Below are 20763 nucleotides of genomic sequence, written 5' to 3'. Positions count from 1 at the left end.
TCAAAAGATGGTCTTGGATACCCCAGAACTGGAGGTTGGGTATGGTGGCATAACTTTAATTCCAGTATTCAGGAGACGGGAAGGTCTTTCTGAGTCTAAGGCCACCCTGGTTCACATGAGCTTCAGGTCAGCCAAGGCTACATAGTGAGATCCTGTCTCAAAGAAGGGGAGGAGGAAGAGGAGGAAGAGGAGAAGGAGGAGAGGGAGGAGGGGGAGAGGAAGTATTAAGTATGTTGTATGAAGGTGTCTGTGTAGAGTCAACTGTTGATTGCTGTGCTGGCAGAGAGCTAAGAGCTAAGTACTGACCTGATTTTGGTATTGTCACTCTTCTCAGTCACCTGCCCCCGTATTTCACAGACTGTGTCCCTTACCTGTTGATTGGCTTAATAAAGATCGGAAGGTCAGTGGCTAAGCAGGAAAGGGAGCGCAGGAAGTGAGAGAGGGTCTCTGGGAGAAGAATGGGGTGGGGGGGGGTTGCCAGCAGGACATGGAGGTGTTCAGATGTACGGGGACTGAGAGAGAGGGAAAGAACTAGCCAAACGGTGAGCTAGGATAATACAATTAAGTTAGATGAGCTGGCTGGGAAGCAGCTGGATCTGAAGGCCTGAGCTATAATAAAAATTAGTAAGTCTCTGTGTCATTATTTAACCACTGGTGGGTCTAGATCTAGAAAATCCCACTGTAAGAAAGAGAAATAGAAGGAAGTAGAAGAGGAAGAAGGGAGGAGGAGGAGGAAGATGAGGAGGAGGAAGAGGAAGAGGAAGAGGAAGAGGAAGAAGAAGAAGAAGAAGAAGAAGAAGAAGAAGAAGAAGAAGAAGAAGAAGAAGAAGAAGAAGAAGAAGAAGAAGGGCTGGTGAGATGGCTCAGTGGGTAAGAGCACCCGACTGCTCTTCCNAAGGTCCNGAGTTCAAATCCCAGCAACCACATGGTGGCTCACAACCATCCGTAATGAGATCTGACTCCCTCTTCTGGAGTGTCTGAAGACAACTACTGTGTACTTACATATAATAAATAAATAAATCTAAAAAAAAAAAAGAAGAAGAAGAAGAAGAAGAAGCAAACAGCTCAGCAGACAAAGGGGCTTGCAACTAAGCCTAATGACCAGAGTTCAATCCCTGGGACCTACCTAGTAGAAGGAGAGAACTGCCCTCCTCCCCAAGTTGTCCTCTGACCTGCACACAGTGTGGCGCATGTATCCATGGGTGTGCTCACACACAAATAAGTAAATGAACAGGTAACTTTTTAAAGGCATGTTTGTTTGGTTTCAGACCCTGGGACAAGGGACTGAGGTGCATATTGTACACACCAAAGCCGACCTGGCCTCCCAGTTCTCCCAGCATTCTTCAGTCTCTACCTGGCATACCCTGGCCTCTGCCTTCCCCCAGCAGCTCCTCCCTATATAATGCCTATATAATCTCCTCTTCTCTCTCTATACATGCACCCCTTTCTCTCTCCCTCCCCTACCCCCCCCCTTTCCCCATGGCAACTTCCCTGGCCTCCGTTCTCAGGGCCAGTGAACCCACCCACCTGAGCGCAGCTTCCTGATAAATCTGCCTTTAATATAATCTAATCTGGTGTAAATTGGCTCAGTTCACCAACATCGGGGAGTGGGGGGAAATAACCTATCAATGGTGAAACAGTTCATTTGGCAAAACATTTGAAATGCAAGCATGAGTCACGAGTTTGATTTCCAGAACCCAGGGAGTTGGAGGCAGGCTGGTCCCTGGAGCTCACTGGCCAGCTGGCCTAGCCTAAGGGACAGAGTGGGTCCCAGTGAGAGCCCACTCGTCAACGTGGGTCAGTTTGTTTCTCCAGGGTCACTTCATTTGCATATACAACTTCATCCAGTTTGTCTAACAGCTCTAATAGGGCCCTGCCCATGGTGATTTCCATGGACAGTCACAGAGCTACAGGGTAGGTCTGGAAATAACCTACTACAGAGGTTCAAATACAGGACAGATTGCTCGCCTCAGTGTGACCCACTCAGTAAGAGGTTAAGCTGAGACTGCCCTTCAAAGCCAGATTTGTTTCGTTGGTTGGTTGGTTGGTTGATGCTGGGGACTGAATTCCAGGTCTCAGGCATAGAAGCCCTTGACTACAGAGCCACGTTCCCAGTACTCAAACTCAAGTCTCTGTGCAAACCTTGGTTTATTTATGCATGCGTGCTGGTGCGTGTTCTTCTGTGTCTGTCCACGTGAGCAGTAAATGTTCTTACCTGCTGAGCCATCTCTCCAGACCTCAAAAGTATAGCCTTTTAAAGTTGGACATGGGAAGCTAGAGAGATGGCTCATCGGTTAAGAGCACTGACTGCTCTTCCAGAGGTCCTGAGTTCAATTCCCAGCAGCCACGTGGTGGCTCACAACCATCTGTAATGGGATCTGATGCCCTCTTCTGGTGTGTCTGAAGACAGCTACAGTGTACTCATATACATAAATAAATCTTTAAAAAAAATTTTTAAAAGCTGGATATGAAAATCAGATTTAGAGAAAATATTTGGAGAGTCTCCATCAAGCCATTTTGAGAACTCAGGATGGACGCCTGGGAAGACAAATATGGGGCAATTTTGATGTGGCTTTTTTTTTTTTCACCCGGCGGTTGTTGTTGCTTTTGCTTATCTCATATGTTCAATTCCTTGGTCAGCCACGAACCATTAAAAAGGTTCTGTTTGGTTTTTGACACATGGTTTAACTTCGACCATGGTCAGCAGGTTCTACATATTTGTCTGTTTTAAGGTCTTTTGAGACAGTGTCTTTCTTTCTTTGTGGCCCAGGCTGGCCTTGAACTCCCAATTCCCTGTCTCAGCCTCCCGAGCAAGCGCTGTGATGGCAAGCCTGCGTCAACTGCATCTGACTGTCCTTACTGGACCTAAACTGATCCCGTCAGTCCGATTTCTACTCACAAGGGCATGCCGACATGAGCCAGTTCTCAGGATGTTATTTTCGCATGTGACATCACAGTGCTATAGGTATGCATGCATGTGTATGGTATAATATGTAAACGTGTATGTGCTTGACACATAAAGACCTGAAGAGGACAGACACTGGTGTCCTGCTCGATCAGCTCTTACTTCTTCTTTTAGGCAGGGGCTCTCACTGAACCTGGAGCTCGGCTGGCAGCTAGCTGGGGTTAGGGACCAGGGCAACCATGCCCAGCTTCTTGGGTGGGTGCTAGGATCGGAACCTGGGGCCTCATGCTTACACAAGCGCAGGTACCCATGGAGCAACCTCTCCGGCCCCAAAGTACTCGCATTTGGACACAGGTCCGAGAAAGCACGACGTTCTCCCCACAGGACAGCCCTTCAGATAAACAAAGTACGCACGTTTGGAAGTGCGCATGCTTGCCCACTTTCTCCTCCAGCTTCTCCAGGAAACTCAAGTCCGTCGCGGGGCCGGGACGGATACACTCTTCATCCTATCAGATGGAAAGAGGACAGGCTGAACCTCACACCCGCGCATGCGCTGGCTGACCCGGGGTCTAAGTGCTTTCACCCTTCCACGAGGCCAATGGGAGGAAGGAGTGCGCCATCACGTGTGAGCCACCCCTGTGCATGCTGGGAGAACCCTTCCCTTCTGTCTTCCCCAGAGAGCCTGGAAATGCGCAGAGTCAAACCCCTTGCATCTGACCCGTCCTTTTCTGATTCCTTTCCCATCCCCCTCATCCTTTCTTTTGAGCCGGGACTTTGCTGTGTCTCCAGGTTGCCCTAAACTCCTGCTTAAGTCTTCTCAGAGCTGAGGTTATGGGTGCCAGCCAGCTCACACTCTGGCCTGTATCTTTTCATTCATTCATTCCCCTCCCCTCCCCACTCCCTTGCCTCTAGTTAGAGTCTTGCTCTGAAGCTTGGAGTCGCCTCAAACTCATAATCCTCCTGCCTCAGCTGCCTGAGCATTGGAGAGACAGGAGTGCACTGTCACACCCCAGTCTGACTCATTTTTATTTCCTCCCCAACTCTTAGTTAGTGTCTTGATATGCAGCTCAGGCTGGCCTCAAGGTCATGATTCCTGAACGCTGGGATAAGAGGCGTGCCCCACCATGCCCCGCTCTGACCACATTTTCAGACTTTCCACAGACACTCAGGGTTGCCACGGCAGCTTATTGAAACACTCCTAACCAGCCATTACGGATCGGGAACAATGCACAGGGATGTGCACAGTGTGGAGGCCTCGTGGGAAGGGAGCTGTAGAAGCAGCCGTGGGCCGCACGTCTCTCTATCCTGTGAGTTAACTTCCTCAACAACGAGTCTACTCAATTGGCCATATTCAGCATATACATCCTTACACCCACCCAACACACACACACACACACATTCATTACCCCCCCCCACACACACACTGACACACACACACACACCTCCCTCCACACACCGACACATATAAACACACACACTCATCCCCTCCCACAAACACACACCTCCCCTCACACACGCACCCCCACCCACTCACATCTCCCACACTGACACCCCCCAAATACACACACCTACTCACACCCCCACACACAAACACACACTGACATACACACCTCCCTACACACATATTGACACATATAAACACACACACACACTCATACCTCCCCCCCACACACCTCCCCACACACACTCACCCCCACCCACTCACATCTCCCACACTGACACTCCCCAAACACACACACCTAATCACACACCCACACACAAACACACACTGACACACATACTCCCCACCCACACACTCACAACCCCCAACTCACACTTTCTCACACACACTCACATACACATACTAACCCTACACACATAAACACACACTGACACACACACTCACATACCCCCACAAACACACACTAACACATATAAACACCCACACACACACAAACACACATTGACACATACTTACACACACACACATACATTGTGAGACATCCCATTCTATAGCCTAGGCTATAGAATTTACTGTGTAGCCCAGGCTGGCCTCAAACCCATGGCAATTGTTCCTCGTTGCTGGGGTTACACAGGGCTCTCCCTCTCTGCCTTTTGAGCCCTGAGCCTTCATCTGCCTGTGACAGGCACCTAGTCAATGAGGTGGGCCACTGTTTTCTCACCAGAATAGAAATGATCCCTCTGTGTCTCTCTTCCACCAAGTCACAGATGATCTTGTTGTTGAAGTATTGGACAGGCTCCCACTGAAAAGACAGAAGGGAAGGATTCTCCCAGCATGCACAGGGGCATGGAGCACATCAGCTTGACCCAGATTCTCCAAATCTTATTTTCATATCTAACCTTAAAAAAATTATACTTTGGGGGGAAGGTATGGGGGACTTTTGGGATAGCATTTGAAATGTAAATGAAGAAAATACCTAATTTTAAAATTGGAAATGATAATAAATAAATAAATAAATAAAATGACCATTAATGTAAAAAAAAAAAAAAAGAAAAGAAAATGACATGGAAAAATATTTTAAAAAAAGACTTCTGTAATGGTGAAGTTTTGTATTTTGTCAGAGGGTTTTATGATCCATTGAAATGATTATGTGATTTGTGTTTTTAATTCTATTTATGTGTTGTGCTACATGCATTGATCTATATACATCCATCTATTCTTGAATCTCCTAAATAAAAACAGCCTAATTAAAAAAAATTATACTTTGGGGGGGGGGCTGGAGAGTTGACTCAGCGTTTAGTTAACATTTACTGCTCTCACGGAGGACCCAAGGTCAGTTCCCAGCATGCACGTGTAGCTTATAACTGTGTATAACTCTGGCTCCGGAGGGAACCTGCTGCCTTTCTGGTCTTCACAGGCACCTGCAATAAGGTACCCCTCCTCCCCCAACATACACACACACACACGAAATGAAATCTTTTTTTAAAAAAAAATTATACTTTGGGGGCTGGTGAGATGGCTCAGCAGGTAAAGGGGTCTGCAGCACAAGCCTCATATCCAGAGTTTGATCCCTGTAACCCATGTAGGGGCAGGGGACTGATTCTTCAGGTGTCCTTTGTGCCCTGGATGTGTACCTACATGCAAATGCACATCATGCCATCACGCAAACACACACACACAAACACACACACACACACAGTGCTGGACTTAAACATTCTTTTTTTTTTTTTTAATTTATTTTGTTTTTTTGAGACAGGGTTTCTCTGTATAGCCCTGGCTGTCCTAGAACTCACTTTGTAGACCAGGCTGGCCTCGAACTCAGAAATCTGCCTGCTGTTGGGAGCTATTAAGACAACACAACTGTTCTGATCTCTGAATTGGGCCTCTCCCCCCCCCCCCGAGAAGAAAAGGGGGTTAAATCGGGCCACCGACGCACTGCTCAGAGAACAACCACAGATTGTTCCAGCCCTAAGTCAGCACCGGATGTCCTAACCACAAGATGTACCCTGATACCACCAAGTTCCTGCTTCCCCGTGTAGTAGCCAAAAGAAAAATTTCTGCTGCCCCATCCCTCCTGCTGAGAAGTACTTCCCCTTTTGCGTGTGCATTTAAGCCTTGAGCCTTGCTAAATACAGTGACACCTTGATGCTAATCAGACTGTTTCCGTGTGTCAGTTCTCTTGCACTTGGTGTCCATCTCTCCCTCCCCCATTTGGTTCTTAGGAGAAGGTCCCCTCGAGACCCTCGAATAACTGGACCTGCTGGACTGGTCAGCCTGCCTCTGCCTCCTGAGTGCTGGGATTAAAGGCTTGGGCTACCACACCTGGCTGCAACATTCTTAAATGATTCTTGTAGCCAGTCTTTGCTACTTTGTGGGTGATTCTTTCTTCCACCCTTCTCCACCTTTTCCCCACCTGTTCAACCTCTAATACTAGATAAGACAGAAAAAGGGACAGGAAGAGTCCCTGAACAAAGTCAGGGTCACAAAGGAGGTGACCTACATCATCGTTAGACTACTTCCTGCTGATTAGGGGCATCGAGGTCCTTGGGACAAGTTTGATCTTTACTGTCAAGATATCTGATTTCTTGTGCTTTTTTAAAAAGACTTATTTATTTATTTTATGTATACATCAGAACACTGTAGCTGTCTTCAGACACACCAGAAGAGGGCATCAGATCCCATTACAGATGATTGTGATCCACCACGTGGTTGCTGGGAATTGAACTCAGGACCTCTGGAAGAATAGTCAGTGCTTTTAATTGATGAGTCATCTCTCCAGTCCTTGTTTTGAGCATGACTTAGCAAACTGAGACCAACGGTACCTCCTCTTGGGGCTCTAGCATTTATAAACCCTCTGAAAAGTTCCCAGAATTTCCAGTGTCACACAATCACAGAAGCTATCTGTGACTGGCAAAATCACACCCCTGCTAGAGCATGAGGCAAATCATAGTCAGCTGCTGTGGACAGTCTGAAGCAGCCCCACATCTCACACCTGGGATTAAAATGAAAACATAGTCTTATAATAATTGTATTTTTTAAAAGAAACCCAAATTCTAAAATCCTCATTATAGATACTTTCTAGATATCCCAAGTATTTTCCTAGGGAAGAACTAAAAGTCCCCAATCCAAGAAATGAGGAGGGGTCTGGGTGGAGCTAGGAGGTAGGGTGTTTTACCAGTGTGTTCAAAACCTGTGTATCCACTGCTAGCCCTGCACCCACCCCTACCCTCCCTCCCTCTCTTCCTCCTCCCACCCATCCCTCTCAGATTCTCACTCTGTCTCTGTCTCTCTGTCTCTGACTCTCTCTCTCTCTGTCTCTCTCTCTAACTTGGAGACACATCCAATGCTCACCTCAATGCCTTCAGATTCATACTCGGCCTGCTCCGCCTTCAGCGTCCTCTCTATCAGCAGTTGCTGTAGTTTCTCATTGCAGTAATTTATACAAAACTGTTCAAAACTAGAAATACAGGGGGTTTTGGTCGTATGACTCATGCAGATAGACCAAGCACAACCAAACCACTTCTTTGCGAGGACATAGATTTTATCTATAGAGCAGTCCACTAATAAATTGGAAAAATCCCATGGAAACAGGGTCAGGGCAGCGTGTGAATGGCTAGGATGCAGCCCTATGGATGAAACACTTGCCGGGAACCGTGTGTAAATTGAGGACTGCAGATCTGTAGTTCTAGGGGCAGGGAAACCAGTTGCAGACTCTAACACCAAGAGGCAAGCAGATAAACAGACAAGCAGGTAGTGCAGGCAATGCAAGCAGGCAGGTAGGCAGTGCAGGCAGGTGGTGCAGATAGGTCATGCAGGCAGGCAGTGCAGGCAGTGCAGGCAGGCAGGCAGTGCAGGCAGGTGGTACAGGCAGACAGTGCAGGTAGGCAGTGCAGGCAGTGCAGGCAGGCAGGCAGTGCAGGCAGGTGGTACAGGCAGGCAGTGCAGGTAGGCAGTGCAGGCAGTGCAGGCAGGCAGGCAGGCAGTGCAGGCAGGTGGTGCAGGCAGGCAGTGCAGGCAGGTGGTGCAGGCAGGCACACAGGGCAAACTCACCCATTTTTGTCAAAGACTTCGAAGCCATAGATGTCCAACAACCCAATCACAGTCTTTTGGGTGAAATCCTAGTTGGGGAAAATGTATGCTATTAGCTTCTAGCACTATGGCTCTCCCAAAGCATCTTCCTGTGCACTAAAAGATGCTTGCAGGTGCCTGTGGAGACCAGAAGAGGGCACTGGATCCCCTGGAGCTGGTGTTCCAGACAGCTGTGAGCTGCCTGACATAGGTGCCGCCTGCCGCCGGGAACTAAACACGGATGCTCTGTAAGAGCCGCATATGCTTTTAACCGTGAAGCCACCATTCAAACTCTTACCCAAAGGCTCTGGTGTTGAAACTCCATCCCCACAGCGAGGCTGTAAGAGATGGAAACTAAATTTGACTATGGGGTTTGGAAATGGGGCCTCTGGGGGAACCATCAGGTAGATACGACAGTCAGAGCAGAGCCCAGAGGACCTGATGCTGCTAACTTCCTACAAAGAGACCAGAGCTGCACAGACCATGATCTTTCTCTCTCGCCGTGTGATGCTCTCTTCCTGGTCATCACCATCAGAGTAGTGGGAAAGGGACTGATCTGGTTAAGTTTAATCTTTGCAATCCCTGTTGCTGTCCCTAACTTTGGGACTGAGCGACAAAGCACATGGCTCCTGACTTTTTCTTCATAGTAACTTTTGGGGCCTAAGGCTGGGCCTCAGCTGGCCCTGTCTGTGGCTTCCCTAGGCAAGCAACACCTTGCCTTCTGGTTCACTGCCTGGCTTCATATCTCTCCAGCCTCCGGTGTGCGCTTGCTCCCAACCCAACAATGAAAGTGGCCTACAAACTGCCAGGAAGTGCTTGCCCAGGTGAGAGGAGGCAGAGGCATGACCGTCTCTTCATACAGGCGCGGGTGGGCACCTCGCAGTGATGCCCTGTCTCAGTTTGTCTCCCCAAAGTTCACCTGTCAGAATCAGTATCCTCAGACTCACGTCATCGGTATTAGGAGGACAAGGTCATTAGACAGGGCCACCATGATGCAGAGGCTCACTAGCACATCCCGCCTCACTATGGGGATGTCCCCTGCCCTGTCAGGATGCTGGCGGAGACTCCACTAGATGCAGCTCTGTGCTCCCAAGTCCCCAGTGTCCAGAGCCCTGAGCTAAGTAAACTTCTACATTTTATCGGTCACCCAGCCTGTAGAGCTTGGTTATAGCAACTGAGGATGTGATTGTTATTACTAATTTAAAGATTTATTTGTGTGTGGGAGTGTGTGCGCATGTGTATGCACACACACATATCCCCCAAGTTTGGTACCCAAAGAAACCAGAAGAGATTCTCAGGGTCCCCTAGAACAGGAATTAAAGGTGATTGTGAGACACTCATTGTGGATGCTGGGAACCAAACTTGGGTCTTCTTACAAGGACAGTAGCATTCTTAACTCCTGAGCCATCTAGTTCGGCTTCTTCTCCCCCTCCTCATTTCCCTCCTCCTCCCCCCCCCCATTTTTATTTATTTCACATGCATTGGTGCTTCGCCTGCATGTCTGTGTGAGGATGTCACATCCCCTAGAACTGGAGTTACAGACAGCTGTGATCTGCCATGTGGGTGCTGGGAATTGAACCTGGGTTCTCTGGAAAAGCAGCCAGTGCTCTTAACCACTGAGCTATCTCTCCAACCCCTTCACCATTATTCTTTTTTTTTTTTTTAAGATTTATTTATTTATTATATGTAAGTAAATTGTAGCTGTCTTCAGACACTCCAGAAGAGGGCGCCAGATCTCATTACGGATGGTTGTGAGCCACCATGTGGTTGCTGGGATTTGAACTCTGGACCTTCGGAAGAGCAGTCGGGTGCTCTTACCCACTGAGCCATCTCACCAGCCCTTCACCATTATTCTTAACGGGACATAGTGGACTCTTGTGTCCGACTGGATTGAGATACTACCTCCTAGTCTGCACTCTGCACACCAGGTCCTGGAGTCATGCTGTGATTTCTAGCTTTGAATAAACTCACATCTTATCTGATTCCTACGTAAAAAGGTGACATCAGCTAAACAGGAGCTCGTCCTGAGACATTAAAATTCTACGGCTGTAGAAAGCTGCACTGGCTGGTTTTGTGTGTCAACTTGACACAGGCTGGAGCTATCACAGAAAAAGGAGCTTCAGTTGGGGAAATGCCTCCACGAGATCCAGCTGTAAGGCATTTTCTCAATTAGTGATCAAGGGGGAAAGGCCCCTTGTAGGTGGTACCATCCCTGGGCTGGTAGTCTTGGGTTCTATAGGAGAGCAAGCTGAGCAAGCCAGGAGAGGCAAGCCAGTAAAGAACATCCCTCCATGGCCTCTGCTTCAGCTCCTGCTTCCTCGCCTGCTTGAGTTCCAGTCCTGACTTCCTTGGTGATGAACAGCAGCATGGAAGTGTAAGCTGAATAAACCATTTCCTCCCCAACTTGATTCTTGGTCATGATGTTTGTGCAGGAGTAGAAACCCTGACTAAGACAAATGCCGTCTGGTTTACCACAGGTGCTGTGGATACTGGACTTTGGCAAATGTCCCCAAGCAGGTGTGCACACCTGTCAGCCTACTGTGTGCAAGGCATGGAACACCCAAAAAGACATCACCCCTGCCCACGAGGAGCTTACGGTTCATGTTCACAGGTACAATATGATGACCGTAAGACATTACCACTTCAATGAGAACAGGACACCCAATGTGTGTTGACCCACCTTGTTAACTAAGGAAGAATTAATTCTATTAACCAGCCAGGTAAATGTCCGCCCGTAAACGGCCTTTGCCATGGCGTCTCTGGCGTAAACAGAGAGTTCTACTGTCAACGGGCATATCACCTGGAAAGAAGGGTAAGGGACGCCATTACAGACAGGAAAAGCCACTCCCTCAGTGTCCACATCAGTCTCTGTCAGTGACTGAGCATAGAACACAAGTTAGGAGACCAGGACCCAGACACAGGCCTGGTGTGTGTGGGCTCAGCTGGGGCAGAGTGGGAGCACTAAGGAGACATCCAAGTCCTGGTGCAGGCTGAGAGTGACGGGTGCCGTAAGGACAGCTGTGAGGCTGAGACAGGTGATCAGGGAAGGGCCCCTGATTCAGGGGGTCTGGGGGCTGAAGGGTGGGGGACAGGGAAAGGTGTCCCAGCAGAGGGAACAGCACGGGCACATGCTCACCCTGTGAGGAAGGGTGCGGCAGGGGCGAGGCATGTGGGGAGTTGGGGTAAGGGGTGAGTGGATGGGGGGTAAGGGGTAGGGATGGGTGTAGGAGCTGTGGGTAGAGGGATAAAGATGGAGGGTAAGAGGCAGGGATAGGGGTAAGGGCTGGGAATGGGGTAAGAGGTGGGGATGAGGAGTTAGGGACAAGGATGGGGTAAGAGGTGTGGGTAGAGGGGTATAAGGTAGAGATGAGGGGCTAAGGGGTGGAGTGGGGTAAGGAGTGGTGTGTGTGTGGGAGGGGAAGACACCGTGATAGAGCTGGGATGGTTTAATGTAGGCTGGTAGGACAGGAGATGGAGGCATGGGTGCAGGGACATGGGGTTGGGACCCCAGCAAGAGCTGAGCCACTCAGGGCCTGCTGGGCTGGGTTAGAGGCTCTGTTACCCACAGAGGACACCAGAGTGCTGTGGCTGGGTCAAGCAGCCATGGCAGGGGCCTGACATCTCCCCTGCCCTGTGTTGTTACCTCTTCTGTTTTGGCTTCAATCTTCCTGTGAGTGAGAGCTTCCAGAAGAACAGCCGGGCAGACCCCCAGGAGCTGCGTGAAAACATTCAGTCGTCATTCAGAGACAATACGGAGCCTGTGGCCTCTCTGGGTTCAGGGTCACCCACCCTCCCTCACTGCTGTGCTTTAGGGCAAAGGGGGCCTCACTGGGCCAGCTATGGCGGTACCTTCCCGTAATCTCCACACCCAGGATGATTGCAAGTTCAAGGCCAGGCTAGGCTGCATAATGAGGTCCCATCACAAAACCAAACCAACCAAATCAAAGAGCAACAGGCTCGCTGGTCGAAGCTCTAACCCTCCTAACCGTGAAAGAGTGTGGTACTGATCATTTGCACCGCGGTGGACACCTGGGGTTCAGACTCTGCACCCCACCCTCTGAGCTCATCAGCGAAGGAAGGTCACCTTGGCAATCCACTTGATTTCGTGGGTATCCGGGACGCTGGCACAGCCTTGTTTGTCCCCCTTGAAACAAATGTTGCCCAGGTGTAGGACACTAGCGATGATCCCAAAGAGGTTCTAGATATGTGGGCAGGCAGGGGACAGCAACAGAGGGGTCAGCACCACCTCCTCGACAATTGACGGTGATATGTCCCTCCCCTGAATCCCAGCCCAGTTCACAGAGCCACCTCGATAGTAATGGACCCTGGTCACTTTCCAGTGCTAATTATCTTAATGGGGGTGGTGGGGGAAGGGAGTCACTAAGCCTCCAGCACAAAATATAAACACATAAACATTTTGTAAAAGCAGTTTATAGCCAGCCAGCAGTGGTGCACACCTTTAATCCCAGCACTCAGGAGGCAGAGGCAGGCAGATCTCTCTGAGCTTGAGGCCAGCCTGGTCTAAAGAGCTAGTTCCAGGACAGCCAACACTATTTATAAAACAAACTTGCAGCTAGTGTATGCCTGTAACCCCAGCACTTGGATGGCCAAGGCAGGGGATTACTAGTTCCAGGACAGCCTGGGTTACATAATGAGACCACCCTGTCTCAAACAAAACCAACCAACCAACCTGACAGGTAAGCCACTTAATTTGCCAAGAGCATGGCCTCAAATCTTATCATAATTTTATAAGACTACGTTTTGGTTCTTAAAAGATGAACAGAGTTATAATCAAAACAGAAGAAAGTGACAAGATTCTATTCAATGTTTACCCATGATGCAATTCATTTTAAAACTGAAGAGTAAGTAAAGAGTCAATGTGCAAGTCCAATGGATATAAATCGAGACTGGACTTCAACTGGTCCAATGGAGGACCACATCACCCAGGGAGGACCACATCACCTGGGGAAGATCACATCACCTGGGGAGGATCACATCGCCCAGGGAGGACTACATCACCCAGGGAGGACTATGCTACCGGGTCTAATTGAGGACCATATAACCTCTCTCTATACAACACTGAAGAAACTTAAGCTGACAGAAAAGGGGCAAAATGCTCATTTACTATTGGAATAGGCTATGTTCGATCTTTTAAAAAATACTCGAGGCATATTTATACTTCATAGTCTTCATTATTTAACTCAAAGTACTTGTGTTACAGGGTGCTCTATCTTTTACCTGACATATGTTCGTGTGTATGCATGTGCGTGTCCATGTTTGTGTGCATGGAACCGAGGACAATTTGGCAGTCACCTCATGGCCATCAAAATCCACCTTTTGTTTGGTTATTTTTAGTTCCTCTAGGTTGGCTGGCCAGTGAGCCCAGGGACCCCCTTCCACTGCTTCCTCCTTGCTGGGATCTCCTGACTTGGGGGGGGGGCTAGAGAGAGGACTCTAACTTCTCACCCCATGCTGCTCTCTCTAGCAGAGGACCTGGGTTCAGATTCCCTAACACTCACAAGATGCCTCTCAACTACCTGTAACTTCAGATCCAGGGGATCCGCCGCCCTCTTTTGGCCTCTGTGGGCATCAGGCACACATGTGATCTATAGACGTCGATGCAGGCAAAATACTCATCTATATAAAATAAGTCTATTTTTTAAAAGATTTATTTATTTATTTATTATATGTAAGTACACTGTAGCTGTCCTCAGACACATCAGAAGAGGGAGTCAGATCTCATTACGGATGGTTGTGAGCCACCATGTGGTTGCTGGGATTTGAACTCCTGACCTTCGGAAGAGCAGTCGGGTGCTCTTACCCACTGAGCCATCTCACCAGCCCAAAATAAGTCTTTTTTTAAAAAGACTTTTATTATTATTATTTAGCAGTGGGTCCCCTGGAACTGGTGTCTTAAGGGGTTCCCAGCCACCTGACATGGGTGCTGGTTACCAAACTCGAGTTGTCTGCAAGAGCAACAAGTGTTCTTAGCTGCTGAGCTGTCTCTCCAGCCCCTACACGTGGCTTTTGATGCGGGTTCTAGGGCTCACTCTGCCGACTGCACCATCCCCCTGGCCCTGGTTTGGACCTTTATTTGCTGAGTCCAGTGGTCCTACATCAACCAAGCCCCAAGAAAACACGGTGGCTACCCACCCAGAACCCCAGGGCCTTTACCTCAAGGTCGGCTTCAGTGAAACCAATGACAGAAAAGGCACCACACACGGTTTCCCAGTCATTCTTGTCACTGATGGGCGACTCTCTGGCACAATGACCCTGTGATACGATTGGATCGGTTAGTGGCATTTTAAGGACAATGGAAGATGCAGACGCTGGTTCCTAGCTCAGTTCAGAACCCTAAACTGTAGATAAGAAGGTGTTAATCTACCTAGAGATCATTTTTTTTCCAGTTTTATTTGGTAATTTATGTTTAAAAATCCCTGTGTGAGAAAGCTACTGAACTATATTTTCAGGACCTGTTTTTCTTTTCTTTTCTTTTTTTTAAAGATCTATTTATTTTATGTATCTGAGTACACTGTCCTTGTCTTCAGACAAACCACCATGAGAGGGCATCGGATCCCATTACAGATGGTTGTGAGCCACTATGTGGTTGCTGGGAATTGAACTCAGGACCTCTGGAAGAGCAGTCAGTGCTCTTAACTGCTGAGCCATCTCTCCAGCCCCCAAAATCACCTTTTCCTTTGCAGTTTGGCCACATACCTGGAAGGTGTTTGTCTAGTTGGGATTATGCTGACCCATGAAGAGAAACAGCGGGGCTTACATTTGGAAGATGGCTGTGATGCCCTCGGGGATATTCAGGGACGCCCTCCTCACTGTAGGGATAGACTGGAGGCCGCCCCACTGAAGGAGAGGCTGTGTGCACTTACAGACTGGCAGGCAGTAAGCAATGGTGGGATCAGGGTTCTCAATGAATTGTGAGTGTTGGCTTCTGTACTGGCTAGTTTTGTGTCAACTTGACACAGCTGGAATTATCACGGAGAAAGGAGCTTCAGTTGAGGAAATGCCTCCATGAGATCCAACTGTAAGGCATTTTCTCAATTAGTGATCAAGGGGCAAAGAGAGCAGGCTGAGCAAGCCAGGGGAAGCAAGCCAGTAAGGAATATCCCTCCATGGCCTCTGCATCAGCTCCTGCTCCCTGCCCTGCTTGAGTTCCAGTCCTGACTTCCTTGGTGATGAACAGCAGTGTGGAAGTGTAAGCTGAATAAACCCGTTCCTCCCCAACTTGCTTCTTGTTCATGATGTTTTGTCCAGGAATAGAAACCCTGACTAAGACAGCTTCTAAATAAGTAACAGAGCTACCAACATCACATTTTAAATTTCACACACTTATTTATCATGTGTGTACACGCGTGTGGACAGTGTATGCCAGGGTGCATATGTGGAGATCAGAGACAGCCGAGCAGGGGTTGGTTCTCTCCCTTTGCAGTGTGGGAGCCAGGGATACACTTCAGGTCCCCAGGCTTTGAGGCAAGTGACTTTTTTTCCTCAGTCTGTGCTGCTGGCCCAACAATGTCACAATTTAAAGAGGAAACGGTATAGACATTCTAAAATTTGTCTTGCATTTGGGGTACGAGGGGTTCCGGTTTGCTGGTTGCCTGAAGGTGCATCATCTTGAGATATTTCTGGGTTATATACAGCATCCGCCAAAGAATCAGCCAGAATAAAACTCACAGTTTTAGAAAACAGAGTTCCACGTCTGTGAGTTCTATATCCTCACAGGCGACCAAAAATATTCAGGTAAGTGGCGTCTCACTGGGCATGTGCAGACTTCTCTTTTTTCTTATTCCCCTAAACAATGTTCTCTGTGTGCACATTTTCCGAGTCTGTGCGTGGAGGCCCACGCTGGGTCTCTTTCTTGATCACCCTCCACCTTACTTTTGAGACAGGGTCTCTGACTGACCATGGAGCTCATGGATTTGATTAGACCGGAAGGCTGGAAGGAGCCTCGAGGGTCCTCCCTCTTCTTCCTCACTTTTGATGTGGCAGCAAGGGCTTCAAAATCAGGTTTCCCATGCTTGCGTGGCAAGCACTTTACTGACTGACCCATGTCCTCCGCCCCCATAACCACCTGGAACAGCATTTGCATCGTATTTGGACCTGGGGACAACTTACATGTATGGGAGGATACATAGGCCATATGCAAACACTTCGTCATTTTATATAAAAGACTCAAACATCCCTGGATGTTGCCCCCACTCATGAGGGGTTCTGGAATGGGTCCCATGGGACCTGAGCAGCTGTCCCTTCCCATATGACATCTGTTCCTGCTTCCTTCAGGCACAGCATATCCAGCAGACCTGTCCCTCTGAGATCTGTCCCACTTGGTTTAGAGCAGTGCAAAGCACAATACAATCTGAACAGTTCCCTGGCTTTGTGGGATAGCAGTTGTGGGGTATCACGGAATGGAGTCAAAACAAACACACACTAGCAAATTGCTAAAACTGTTCGCAAACCTAGTAGCATATATGGATTTGATTGAAGCAGTAGGTCCAAGAAAAAATTCTATAAGAAAGGTGTGTGTGTGCATCTGTGTCTCTGTGTGTATGCATGTGTCTCTCTGTGTGTCTGTACCTCTGTGTCTCTTTGTGTATGTATGTGACTCTCTGTATGTCTGTGTCTGTATCTCTGTATCTGTGTGTCTCTCTCTGTGTATATGTGTCTCTGAGTCTCTCTCTCTCTGTGTGTGTCTGTATCTCTGTGTGTCTCTGTATATATGTATCTCTTTGTGTGTGTGTATGTGTATGTCTATCTGTCTGTATTTCTGTGTGCATGTCTATATCTCTGTGTCTGTCTGTGTATATATGTGTGTCTCCGTGTGTGTGTTTGTGTGCCTGTGTCTCTGTGAATCTCTAGAACAGAGATGTGATGCTCAGAGGGAAGAGAAGTTGCCTGGGGAAATGAGTGAGGTTTCTGTCATTTTCCCTGCTGATCACACACAGAGATGACAGAGACCACGTGGCCATGCTGGGAAAATCAGGTCCTTAAAAAGAAACGTAAAACCAACCAAGTCCTCTGTTCTGAGGACCAGCTGCCAGCTCATCACGATTCTTTGATCCTTTTCAGCTTTTTAAGTCATTCAAGCTTTTCCCCTAAGGGCTTGCTTGTCTGTTGTCTTTCTTTCTTTCTTTCTTTCTTTCTTTCTTTCTTTCTTTCTTTCTTTCTTTCTTTCTTTCTTTCTTTCTTTCTTTTTCTTTCTTTCTCTTTCTCTGTCTCTCTGTCTGTCTCTGTCTCTCTCTCCCCACCCCCACCCCCCTGCAGCCCAGGCATCTCCGAACCCTGTCTGCAGAAAAAAACCAAAGCCTGGAAGCTAAACGCTGAAGGTCCATCAACAACGCTAGCTCCCAGGCCCCCTCGAGGGACCGGCTGGAATTGCTTCCCGTTTGCAGCTGAGCTCTCAGAGGGCAGAGAGAGATTTCAGATCCGTTGATGTGGGCAGAGAGGAACGGCCATGCCTGTCACGGTCCACCCCAGCAGCTAACTATGTGTTAGCTAGCCTTGGCTATGTCTCAGATCTAAGAGAAGGATGTGTGGCCCTGGGACTCAAAACCGGGACCTTCCCACTCGGGAAGGGCTGAATCTAAATATTCGAAGGTGAGCTCCAACATCTGTTTCTTCACCTAGTGCTGGGTTTCGAACCTAGGGATTTGTGTGCAAGAGGCCACTGCTCTCTACCCCTGGCGGTGCTCTCTTTGTTTCTAAGGTTGTTCAACTGGTTCTAACTTCTGCGAGGAACTAGACACTGGGCTGCCTTCCTGAGATGAGATGGCTGTCAATCAGGAGAGAAGATGTGTTAGTTTGCTTGCTTGTGCCAAGCTTCACGGGAGAGAGTGCAAGCAGAGCATCAGACACCCCTGGCCCCGTCCTCCCAGAGGCCACCGAAGCCGGTTACTGGTCTTTCCAACCTGCGAGAGGTACTTGTAGAGCTGGGGGTCTCGCTCGAGTCCCAGGGAGGAGAGGCGCTCCGCTCCACCGCCCGCTAGCAGCTGGTAGAAGATGTGGAAGTTCCGCTCGCCGTGGTTTTGATAGACGACTCGGGACTTTTCGATCAAGTAACTGATGATGTGGCCGCCTACAGGTACACCCTTCAAAACAGAACAAGATGCAGGTGACCGCCCCGGCCAGGCCCCTCCCATTGCAGGCCCCTCCCGTTGCAGGCCCCTCCCACTGCAGTAGCCTAGGTGGCTTTTGCAAGGGGCAGGGGAGAGAAGGGGAGAGTCTCGGTCATCCAGATTAACTTCAGCTTTACTGTGTAGTCCAGGCTAGCCCTGAACTCATGTTCTTCCTGCCTGGTCTCCCAAGCACTAAAATTACAGGGACGCATGGTGACCAATGTGGCAGCTTTACAATCTGAATGAACAGCAATCTCTCGGGGTCAAAGGTTGATTTTTTTCCTTAGGCTCAGTTTTTGCCCAGTCTGAGATCGGGGACATATTTTCTCTACTTGTTTTACTGTTTAATGTTCCAGACTATGGTCCAGCCTGCTAATTTTAAAATAACATTTGTATTTATTGTTGTGTATATGTGTGCTCAGGGACGCACGCACGCACATGTAGATCGGAGAACAACCGTCAGGGTTTGGTTCCCTCTTCTCCCTCCCCACTCCGTAGTGGTTCCTGGGGTCTAACCTTGGCCATCGGGCTTGTGTAGCAAGTGCTTGTACATACCAAACCATCCTGCCAAACCCACATTATTTAATTTCTGTATGTGGTGTGAGGTCAAGGCCTTCTAACCTCATTAACAACACTCTGAATCAATAAAAGCATCACTCGTTGGAAAGGGGACCGCGTCTCTACTGAATCGCAGTAGTGATTTTTTTTAAATTTTATTTTATGTATATGAGTACACTGTCACTGTCTTCAGACACAGCTGTGTGGCACACACTCACATATATAGATACAGATTTTTAAAAATTAGATATTTTAATCACATTTGTATAGCTGTGTATGTGTTGGGAGGGGGAAGGCGCATGTTCCTCAGTTGGGTGTGTAGGTCAGAGGATCAGTCATGTGCAGGAGGAAGATCCCCCCTCCCAACATGTGGCTTATGTGGGGATTGAACTCTGGACATCAGGCAGAGCAACAAGGGACTTTATCCACTGAGCCATCTCCCCAGCCCCTCAATTCCATAGTTATCTAAAGGCCTCAATAAGTTACCACAGTTCTACCTCTTGATGGTCAAGAATCACAGCTGACAATGCTGGGTGTGGGTGGAGACGTGGATGGTTAGGACCCCACACATTTAGGTTCTCTGGTTCACGGTGAGCCCATTAGAAAATGACCATTGCTCTAACATAGGCTCCTGTGTAGTAAAGTTGTTGTTACATAACCCAGTGTTCTGTGGCACAGAACCCAGCATTCAGGAGGCTGAGGCAGGAGAATAGCCAAGAATTTGAAGCCAGCCTGGACTTTGTAGTGAGTTCCAGGCCCATCTGGGCTACAGTGTATATAACTACATTGTATCTATAATTACCATTGCATAGTATATGTTACATCTTGGCTTTCCACAGTCAGCATGATACATTAAGGAAACCTATTTGCTGTAGACAAAGCTGTCCACCTTTAAAAAATTATATCTGGGGGGGTAGGGGGGAAGCATGCTCACGCCACAGAACTTGTGTGGAGGTGAGAGGACAACTTTCAGGAGTGGGTTCTCTCCTACCACGTGGGTCTCAGTGATCAAACTTAGAGCCTCAGGCTTTGAAGCAGATCCCTTAACTCGATGTAGCCCAGGCTGGCTCAAATCCATGGCTATCCTGCCTCAGCCTCCTATGTGTTGGGATAGTGTGCCACAATGCTTGGATGTACTCTTGATAACATGGGCACAGCTTTAGTATACAGGAGTCTATGTTAGAGCAATGGTCATTTTCTTTCTTTCTTTCTTTCCTTTTTTTTTTTTTCTTTTATTGGTTTTCTGAGACAGGGTTTCTCTTTGTAGCCCTGGCTGTCCTGGAACTCACTCTGTAGACATGGCTGTCCTCAAACTCAGAAATCCACCTGCCTCTGCCTCCCAAAGTGCTGGGATTAAAGGCGTGCACCACCACTGCCCAGCACAATGGTCATTTTCTAATGGGTCCTAATGGGTGTGGGTTCCTAGCCATCCATGTCTCCACCCACACCCAGCATTCTCAGATGTCATTTTTGACCATCAAGAGGCAGAACTATGGTAACTGGCTCAGAGGCAAAGTGCTCTCCAGTGTAAGAGCCTGGGCTGGGATTCTCAGCCCATGTCTGTAGTTCCAGCACTCTTTCTTTTTTTTTTTTTTTTTTTACAGGGTTTCTCTGTGTAGCCCTGGCTGTTCTTGAACTCAGAAATCCGCCTGCCTCTGCCTCCC

General features: G+C 48.4%; 1 protein-coding gene across 1 annotated transcript in view; it reads right to left on the bottom strand.

Annotated features, from left to right (window-relative positions):
• Positions 1 to 20763, bottom strand: part of Myo1h (myosin IH) — a 74081-nt gene that overhangs the window by 20361 nt on the left and 32957 nt on the right. Inside the window, exons 6-14 of the mRNA XM_029477700.1 lie at positions 18335 to 18514; positions 14589 to 14687; positions 12499 to 12612; positions 12058 to 12129; positions 11095 to 11214; positions 8397 to 8464; positions 7698 to 7803; positions 5068 to 5148; positions 3320 to 3411 (exon numbers count right to left, since the gene is read on the bottom strand). Of these exons, the coding sequence (XP_029333560.1) occupies positions 3320 to 3411; positions 5068 to 5148; positions 7698 to 7803; positions 8397 to 8464; positions 11095 to 11214; positions 12058 to 12129; positions 12499 to 12612; positions 14589 to 14687; positions 18335 to 18514 (932 nt within the window). The remainder of the gene's footprint in view (positions 1 to 3319; positions 3412 to 5067; positions 5149 to 7697; positions 7804 to 8396; positions 8465 to 11094; positions 11215 to 12057; positions 12130 to 12498; positions 12613 to 14588; positions 14688 to 18334; positions 18515 to 20763) is intronic.

This window comes from Mus caroli, chromosome 5 (genome assembly GCF_900094665.2).
Source record: "Mus caroli chromosome 5, CAROLI_EIJ_v1.1, whole genome shotgun sequence".
NCBI classification, from domain to species: domain Eukaryota; kingdom Metazoa; phylum Chordata; class Mammalia; order Rodentia; family Muridae; genus Mus; species Mus caroli.
The sequence above is the reverse complement of the archived record's forward strand: the minus strand, read 5'-3'. Positions and strand labels throughout refer to the sequence as shown.